The 10,578-nt window shown below is 34.5% G+C and overlaps 1 protein-coding gene across 1 annotated transcript; it reads left to right on the top strand.

Moving 5' to 3' along the window:
• Positions 1-3,212: 3,212 nt before the first annotated feature.
• On the top strand, positions 3,213-8,360 carry LOC111891667 (uncharacterized). Its single transcript, XM_023887726.1, has 3 exons — positions 3,213-3,250; positions 5,215-5,280; positions 7,697-8,360. Exons 1-3 carry the CDS (start codon positions 3,213-3,215, stop codon positions 8,358-8,360), a joined length of 768 nt encoding a protein of 255 aa, XP_023743494.1.
• Positions 8,361-10,578: the final 2,218 nt, after the last annotated feature.

Raw genomic sequence — 10,578 nt, 5'->3', positions numbered from 1 at the left:
AAGTTAAAAAACATAACTTTATAAGTAGAAGTAAATATATTCTTTTAATATTGAAATTTAGTTTATATATGATTGCACTTTATGTATGATATTTATTTAATCTTATTAACCAACTTATAACCATTATTAGGAAGAAATTAAAAAGTCATGGGAGTTTCAAATGAATGTGGTGAAAGAAAAAATGCATGAGAGTTTCAAATGAATGTGGTGAAAGGAAAAATGTTAGCTTTATAAGATACTAGGCGAATCCTCGCGCGTTGCGCGAGAATATAATTATATAGTTAAAATAATAACTTTTACCAAATTATTATTTAATATTTCTACTTTGAAACAAAATGTTAGTAGTAAAACAAACATATAGTTAAGATATTAGTTTTGTTAAACATTATAGTTTAATTTTTAAGTTATTGTGATATATACAATTATTTGATAATTTTATAAACCGTTTAAAATTGTGTAAATTATATATCAAATGAATGATAATATAACGGGTAACAAAACGTATAAACAAAAATATGAACTGCAACTTTTAGTAACATAAAAATAGAAAAACATCTATTATAACATTTGTATTAAAAAAGATATATATACAACGAATAATAAAAAATATGAAAAATAAACACTCTAACTTTTAATAACATAAAAACACTAAAATATCTATTATAACATTTATATTAACTCTTCATATTTAAATCAAATCTCTTCAAATACATTAATGTTTTTAATGAGCAAAACTTTACAACCTTATAAAAGAAAGGAAAATAAAAAGTTATTAGTTATTACTAATTAATAATCAAAAGTTAAAAACTCTTGAGTTGTAACTAATAAATATACATAAATTAGAAAACTATTGAGTTGTTGTGTGAGTTTCAAATGAATGCGGTACTTGGAAATGTATATTTATTATTATTATTATTATTATTATTATTATTATTATTATTATATTCGTCTAAATAATTGGTTTTGATGCATCATTTTAATCCCTTCAATTATTAGAAATAAAGATATTTAATTATAAATTTATAACATACATAGGTGCATATACATGTTAAACAAATCACATATAATATATTTATTTTCGTAAATGCCATATGTAATTCTTGTCGTAGTAATATGGATAAATTACTTTCAGATGAAGAACATATCATGATAAGTCTATTATAATTACATATCAAGCGTTTAAAATTATGTTATCTTTTAAATATGTTGTGTAGGATAACCCAACAAAAAAATAATAGAAAATAAACATAATCAAAATTGAAAAACTACAATCAAATAAATAAGAGCATTGAGTGGTTGAATATATAAATAAAGATGTTACATAAACATACATTTAAATCAAAAGAAAAAAGTAACATTTGTCAACTTTGCTCAAACAAAAAAACCTATATCCATTTTATGAATCTTCTTCCTTCATTTAATACCATTCAACCATAGAAACTTGATGACAATTCTTTACTAACCTGCAATCAAAATATTTTTCTTGAAAAAGAAGAATCATAAAGATATTCCAAGCAAAACATTGATGTTTGGAGAGTAACATTCAAGATTGAGTAATACACAGATCACATATAAAGATTAAATGAGATACTGAATATAAAGAAAGAATAGAAAATTTTCATTTGTTTTGTTTGAAAGAAAAAATCATATTACAATTACCATCGATGCGACATAACCCATTTCTTCAAATCATCATATTTGGATCGTGAGTGGTTCATATATGAAAACTTTTGATCACAATATCTTCAAATTCTTCTTAGATGTAAGATTTTATATAACATAAAAGACACAAAAGAATGACCTTTTTATAGTAATCTTTTCACTAAATGCTAATTAAACATAATAAAACTTTTGAGTGTTAAATCATAATTAAGAAAACTTTTGAGTTGCATTAGTTAAAAAAGGGGGTTTCAACTGAATGTGGTTTCAGAAAGTTAAAAAAGGGGGTTTCAAATGCATGAGATTCAAGAAAAAATACTAGCTTTATAAGTATGTATGATATAGAAAATTAAATAAGAAAGGGATAGGAAATATACATTACAGTCCCACCTAATCTTAGGTACTAAAATTATAAAATATACCTAGTTGTTTTAACTTAGTAAATATATCCGATTTGGTTTTCACTTGGTAAATATATCATCCTCGATAACATTTTATTTCCTCCATTATTATTGTACCATCTCTATTTTCTTTTCGTCATTATCGTTTATTACTTCACCCCAGTGAACATTACTTTTTTCCACTGTCACGAAGATCTAAGATAATCAATATTCTTGCTTCTTATCAAAACTATCGCGTCGATCTTGAATCTACATCTCCAATTGTTAATCGTGAATATTCACTTTTCCCAAATAAGAAAACCTATTTGATTTGAAGCCTTTTAGTTGCCGAATATATTTTGAAAGAAACGGCGAAGATTATCTCCAAAAGAGATCCGACATAGAAATTACAAAATAATATGTCAAAATTAAAACGTCTTAAATATTGGGAACTAGATGAGACCCGTATACTACACATATTCACTAAAAATAGTTATATTTGAAGATATTAATATTAAGTATTTTTTTAAAGAAAATGTTAAATATCAAGATGTAAATATTAATTATTTTTTAAAGTAAAATTTCAAAATAAATACAAACAAAATGATAAATAAATAAATAATTCAATTTATATTAATAAAACAAACTACAAATAAATAATTATGTTTTGGCCATATAATCTTTTTTTAGTTTTATTCATGAAAAACAACAAAGTTTGATTATTTTTCCTAAATAGATTATTTTGGCCTAAAATAACAATGAACTTTGAAAGAAACATGTCAATTTAAATTATGTACATCAAGGAAACATATTAAATTTTGAAAGGATAAAGAAACAATTTAATGACACATTAATTATTTTATATAACCTAAAAATTAGAATAGTTAATTAAGAAAATTGAAAATTACCACAAAATGACAAATGAAAATTAAATTTTAAGAATTAACCATAAAATGACATGTGACAAAATAAATGAGAATGTAACAAATAAGAGAAATGTTTTTAATTTACTAGAATAGATCGTATTATAAAATTAGTGGTCACTTCTTTCATATTAATCAAAATGACAATCAATTTGCTAAATAATATACATTGATCATTCATTTATACTGTATATTATTTTATTCATATATCATATACTTGATCGATTATACAACACTGGAGAAGGTAGAAATGGCGTATGGAGGGATGACTGTAGCACTTGGTTCTTGGTACGTATTCTTGTATTTAATTCTTTTAATGATTTGCAATTTTAGCCTTGGACTCGGCGAGTCGAAGGACTGACTCGCCGAGTAGAAGTGGGATGAGACGCGGAGTTTAAGTTGTGGACTCGGCGAGTCGGGTCCCGGACTCGGCGAGTAGCCGCTGTCTGGACAAAAACCCTAATCCAGGGGTTTGCACCCTATTTAAATTACCTTATGCAGCCTCCATCACTCCTTTATGCTCCCAAACACCCCTCACTGAAACCCTAGCCGTTTTTGAAGCAATCTAAGCCTTGTTGATGGATTTTGGTGTTTGTGATCTTAAAAAGGAAGGAGAGAAGCTTGAGGAAGCAAGTAGAGATCAAGGAAACCTGAGTTTGTGCACCTTCTTCAGCTCATTGAAGGTAAAAAGCTGTGACCTTGCTCATTTATTTGTTAGATCCCTCTTTGGGGAGGTTTAGGGCTTTTATGAGCCATTTTTGGTGGCCAACCATGTTTGCAAACATGGTTGGGGGTTTAAGCTTCTGAATCACATCATGAAAGGAGTCAATAGGCAGATTTGGGTTGCTTTTGCACCCATGAAAGGTCCCATGTGCCATATGAGCTTGTTTTATGTCAGTTTGAGCTCAAAGTCCCATGCAAGCATGTAAAGTTTGTAACTTTACGTGCTAGATCGATTGTAGAAGCTTGGATCTATCTTCTGATCAAAGGATGTTCATCAGAAAACAAGGATTTAGGGAATGGACGTGACCAACTCGACGAGTCCATTCTTGGACTCGGCGAGTCTAGGGGCTTCTGTCCCATTCTGTTGAGGGTCGAAAGGATCCCGTTGAGTGTGGAAAGGTTTAAGGGGGTCTCCGGGGAGTGACCCAACGTTCTGGACTAAGCCATTTATCTGAAAGTTCATGGGACTCGACGAGTGCACGAAGGTGCTCGGCGAGTCCAAGGCAATCTTCATAGAACTCGACGAGTTGTTCATACAACTCGGCGAGTCGAGGACATAACGTGTTCATCGGATGAAGATTAACTCGACGAGTTGTTCATACAACTCGGAAAGTTGGATGAAGGACCATTGGGTATCAGTTAGGAAGTGAACTCGTAGAGTCAATGCCTAACTCGACGACTAGAGACGGGAGTAAGGTCAATCGACTGGAGATGGACTCGGCAAGTTGGCAAGCCAACTCGGCGAGCCGGGTCAACTGGAAGTTGAATTTGACTTTGACTTGACTTTGGTTTGGAATCGGTCAGGGGTAAAATAGTCATTTTACCCTGGGAATAGTATCAATTTCTGATTAAGTGTTTTATGGAAATATAGCCGGGGGATCACCGAAACAGCTGTCAGACATTCGCGGATCAGTTTTTCAGCAGCCGGTTCATCAGAAAACAAGGATTTAGGGAATGGACGTGACCAACTCGACGAGTCCATTCTTGGACTCGGCGAGTCTAGGGGCTTCTGTCCCATTCTGTTGAGGGTCGAAAGGATCCAGTTGAGTGTGGAAAGGTTTAAGGGGGTCTCCGGGGAGTGACCCAACGTTCTGGACTAAGCCATTTATCTGAAAGTTCATGGGACTCGACGAGTGCACGAAGGTGCTCGGCAAGTCCAAGGCAATATTCATAGAACTCGACGAGTTGTTCATACAACTCGGCGAGTCGAGGACATAACTTGTTCATCGGATGAAGATTAACTCGACGAGTTGTTCATACAACTCGGCAAGTCGGATGAAGGACCATTGGGTATCAGTTAGGAAGTGAACTCGTCGAGTCAATGCCTAACTCGACGAGTAGAGATAGGAGTAAGGTCAATCGACTGGAGATGGACTTGGCGAGTTGGCAAGCCAACTCGGCGAGCCGGGTCAACTGGAAGTTGACTTTGACTTTGACTTGACTTTGGTTTGGAATCGTTCAGGGGTAAAATAGTCATTTTACCCTGGGAATAGTATCAATGTCTGATTAAGTGTTTTATGGAAATATAGCCGGGGGATCACCGGAGCAGCTGTCAGACATTCGCGGATCAGTTTTTCAGCAGCCAGCCTTTTGAGGTGAGTTACCTTCCAGTAGGGGTGGGTCTAAGGCCACAATGCCGGCCCACCAAGTAGGAGTAATTTAGAAGATGATTGTCTTTGTGATAATTATCTTGGTATGGATACGTGTTTGGTTATGAGATATATCTGTATGATAGGGATAGTTTTCCCCTGACAGTAGTCCTTAAGACCGAAGGGTAGTTCAGTACTCGGATATGCCTGATTGTATGCTTATTCCTTGTTGTTGTATGCTAGTAGTAGGGGGTGGAATAGACCCCAGTTACCGGTTGAAAGATACCGATGATGATTACCGGTTGTAAGATACGGATGATGACTATCGGTTGTAAGATACCGATGATGACTACCGGTTGAAAGATACCGATGATGATTAACGGTTGAAAGATACCGATGATATTGTATGGTATATGGTATGATGGGGGAACTCACTAAGCTTTGTGCTTACGGTTTCAGTTTTTGGTTTCTGGTACCTCTTCGTCTAAGGGGAAGGAGTCGGAGGCGTAGCATGACATCACACACATATGACTTTCCACATGAAGTTTTCTGGGATTGTACTATGATATGATATTTGTTTATGACGTGGGTTTCGAACATGATACATTGTTTTATGAAATGACGTGTTGGAACAGTATTTTCTAATGAATGCTTTTATGAAATAAATAATTAAAATGAAATTTTTGGGCTTAAATTTTGGGATGTTACAATGACGGTGTGATGGTTTTTTCTCCCTTGATCGTAAATAAGTTAGAACTTAGAACTGATGTGTTTGGCAACCAGTGGCAGATGCAGCCTGGAAGTCAAGTGGGATGCACAGTTGACCATAGATACCGTTGACCGTTTCTTCCTCATGAGTCTTAAGTCTTTTTCTGCCTTTGTGGTTTATTCCATCTAGTATAGCCAGAGACTTCTGTCACAAAAGGATCACCCAACCCTTTTTTATTTTGTTTAGGTGGAATAAAGCTAGGTTGGAGAATTTCAATTGAAGATGGTCCTTGTGTTGATTTTCTTATTTTTACATATATTTTCATTGCCCATGTTATTCTGTTAAACAATATGATAATCATTAAACAAGAATATAAAACTAGCATAAAAATACCCCTAAACTAAACAATATGAAACCAGAAACAAGAAAATAGATAGCCTCTAAATTAAACTCTCTATCACAAAAAACACAGAACAATATAGAATGGTTCACTCATAAAATTAAAATAGGGCAAACTGAAGTGTCAATATGTCAATCAGACTCGACCTATTCAAGATTTGGTCATTTTCACTTTTGATAATACCCTCTAATCAAATAGATAAAACATATATCTTCTTATCTAATATACCATTTGGACTTTATATATATTTCAAACAGAGTTAACAGAGGTCCTATACAACATCCTTAAACAAAGTCAATACAAAGCACTAAATTAGAAAACACCATTAAACAAAACATTTAAAGAAAATTATTTTTTTCAATCTTTGCTAAGCTTAGTCCGTTTCCCTTGTTGGAAAATTTAGTATAAATATTTTTATTTTTACTAACTTTGGACATATATAATTATATACATATGTTGTATATATAACTAACTCTAAGTGGGTTTGTGTTATCCTCCACAAGAACTTCGAAACTATACATTATATGTCCAAAATGGAGTATATGTGAATGAGATATCGATACTCAAAGAAGGGTATTTGATAAAAATTTTAGCAAAAAGGGATGAATGTGGGATTGAGTCCCACATTGGTAGAAAGACCAAACTCAACAAGGTTTATAAGCTTGATTGTATGTAAGACTTACAAGCTTGTGTCTATGGTTGGTGCAAATCTTGGATTTTGTAGACCATAAACATTGAACTCATGTATGGACACGAATGCAGCTCCGAAAACTCGGGCTCGCGCTACCCTCATTTTTGCTAAACTTGACAGTTTTGGTCCCTACTTTGAATTCTATAACGGATGCATTAATTACGTAATTAATGACATTTATTGGCATTAAACGCTCAATCAATCATTGATTTGTTTCCATTACACAATTCAAGTATAAAAGGAGACCTTTACCATCTCATTCAACACACGAATGAAAACACTCTTCTTTCCCCTCCTTCTCTATACTCCTGCTTCCGGCGACTCTTTCAGGGGCAAGTGAAATATTCGGAAGTATACCACTGTTGAGGTTGTTGTACCCTGGGAACAAATGACGAATCTGTTTAAGGGAATCGAGTCCAACTCTAGCCTCATCCACCACGTTTTTCTATTAATCTTTTCTTTACATGAAACTTTCAAGAGGAAAATGAAGTCTTTACACTAACAGTCTTAAACAGATTTTATTCTTTATTCTAAACCTTTCGTTTTTTGTTCTTTTATTCTAAATCAATTTTGTATCGACTTTTTCCTGTAATCTATTTAACTGTGGTTATGACTCTTTTAGAATGTCCGGAACTCCCGTTGCTACTGGAACTACTGCTGCTGGTGCTACCCCTACTGTGAACCCAAATGCACCGGTTCCAAACATCATGGATAATCATGCTGAGAGACCTGAAAAATTTTATGGTCTGAATTTCAAGAGGTGGCAGCAGAAGACGCTATTCGACTTGACCACCTTGAACCTGAATCGGTTCTTAACAGAAACTGCTCCTGTAATTGTTGAAGGGCAGGCTAATGCTCAAACTATGAATGTAGTGGATGCATGGAAGCATTCAGAATTTCTATGCCGCAAGTATGTGTTGAATGGGCTAACTGATGCACTTTACTATGTTTATTGTAAAGTTGCAACTGCTAAGGAACTATGGGAGTCTTTGGAAAGGAAGTATAAGACAGAAGATGCTGGAACTAAGAAGCATGTTGTTGCTAAGTTCTTGGAATACAAAATGGTTGACTCAAAATCTGTTATGAGTCAAGTCCAAGACCTTCAGGTCATCATACATGATAACAATGCAGAAGGGATGGATCTTAATGAGTCATTCCAAGTTGCATCAATGGTTGAAAAGCTTCCTCCTGGTTGGATAGACTTTAAAAATTACCTTAAGCATAAGCGAAAGGAGATGTCTGTGGAGGAACTGGTGGTACGTCTTCGCATTGAAGAAGAAAATTGAATGGCCTTGAAGAAAGGCAGTGAAGTTGAATCTTCTAAGGTTCATATGGTGGAAGCTGGTCAAACTTCCAAGAGCAAAAGCAAGGGACCTCACAAAGGGAAAGCTAAGGGCAAAAACCTAGGCCCCAAGGCAGGAACTTTCGAGAAGAAGTTCAACTGTTACACCTGTGGCCAACCGAGTCATAAAGCTTCGGAGTGCTCGTAACGTAAAAGGGAAAACCGTCAAGCAAACATGGTGAATGATAACATGGAGTTGGTGGCCATGATAACTGATTTCACAACTATGGTTTCTAAAGTGGATCTCATGAATACAAATTCAAAGGAGTGGTGGATTGACACGGGGGCTACTCGTCATGTGTGTCATGACAAGAGTGTTTTCAACACCAAGAAAGAACTTGAAGATGGTGAAAAGCACTACACGGGAAATGCAGCTACCATGGATATCAAAGGTGTTGGTGATGTCATTCTAAAAATGACTTCGGGGAAAGAAGTGAAGCTTAGGGATGTTTATATGTTCCTGAACTTCGTAAGAATCTAGTGTTGGGTGGTTTGTTGAACCAATTTGGTTTTAAGCTAGTGTTTGAGTCGGACAAGTTTGTTTTGTCCAAAAATGGTATGTTTGTGGGAAAAGGATATGCCTTGAATGACATGTTCGAATTGAATGTAATGGTGACAAACAAAATGAATAATACAAGTTCTAGTTCTGCTTATTTTCTTTAGTGTTCAAATGTTTGTCATGGTCGCTTAGGACATGTAAATTACAATTCTATTAAGCGATTAATTAAACTAGAATACATACCAAAACTTGTTATTGACTCAAATCACAAATGCTACATGTGTTAAAGCCAAACAAACTAGATTATCTTTCCAAACAATCAAAAGAAACACCTAACCTCTTGATTTAATTCACACTGATGTGTGTGATTTAAATTTAATTCCTGCTCAAGGTGGGAACAAATAGTTCATTACATTCATCGATGATAGCATAAAATATTGCTACATATATTTACTTAAGAGTAAAGATGAAGCAATAGTCAAGTTTGTCTTGTATAAAAATGAAGTTGAGAATCAACTCAACAAAAGAATTAAAGTGGTTAGAAGTGATAGGGGTGGAGAATATGTTTCTCCCTATGCTGAACTTTTGTGCGAAAAATGGAATTCGTCATGAATTCACATCATCCTATTCACCTCAACCCAATGGAATTGCTGAAAGAAAGAACCGTACCTTGAAAGAAATGGTCAATGCCATGATAGTTAGTTCGGGTGTAAACCAATCAATGTGGGGGGAAGCTATTTTGTTGGCTAACTATCTTCTAAATAAGATACCTCGCAAAGAAAAGAATGAAACACCGTATGAACTTTGGATGAGAAGAAAGCCATCATATAAGTACTTACGAGTGTGGGGGTGCCTAGCTAAAGTTGTTGTACCACCTCCTAAGGTACAAAATTTAGGTCCTAAAACAGTATATTGTGTATTCATTATTTATGCACAAAGTAGTAGTGCTTATTGATTCCTTGTGCATGATTCTAAGAATCCTGAAAAACACAAGAACACCATAATGGAATCAAGGAATGCTTCATTCTATGAAGATGTATTTCCTTTTTTGAACAAGGAAGTTGAAAGCCTATCTTTACCAAACAACGAAGCTATTCGAGAGGAAGAACGAGCTCAATCCGAGGAAGAAGAGATAGAACTCAGAAGAAGTAAGAGGGCTAGAGTTGAAAAATCATTTGGTGATGATTTTTACACCTATGTGGTGGAAAGTGAACCTAAAACCTACCAAGAGGCGGTTACTTCTTCTGAGGAACCTCAATGGAAAGAAGCCATCAAAAATAAGGTAGAATCTATCTTACAAAATCATACGTGGGAAATAGTGGATCTACCTCCAGGTAGCAAGCTACTGGGTTACCGATGGATTTTTAAAAGAAAGATGAAACCTGATGGAAGTATTGATAAATACAAGGCAAGACTAGTAATCAAAGGTTATAGACAAAAGGAAGGTCTAGATTACTTTGATATGTATTCACCCGTAACGCGAATAACATCCATTAGATTAGTTCTTGCCATTGCAACTATTAGAAACCTGAAGTTCATCAAATGGATGTGAAAACTGCTTTCCTAAATGGGGAGTTGGAAGAAGAAATTTATATGGAGCAACCTGAGGGTTTCATTGCCTCAGGACAGGAGAACAAGGTTTGTAAACTTGTTAAGTCTCTAT

Source organism: Lactuca sativa, chromosome 4, assembly GCF_002870075.4.
Source record: "Lactuca sativa cultivar Salinas chromosome 4, Lsat_Salinas_v11, whole genome shotgun sequence".
Lineage (NCBI taxonomy): Eukaryota > Viridiplantae > Streptophyta > Magnoliopsida > Asterales > Asteraceae > Lactuca > Lactuca sativa.
The sequence above is the reverse complement of the archived record's forward strand: the minus strand, read 5'-3'. Positions and strand labels throughout refer to the sequence as shown.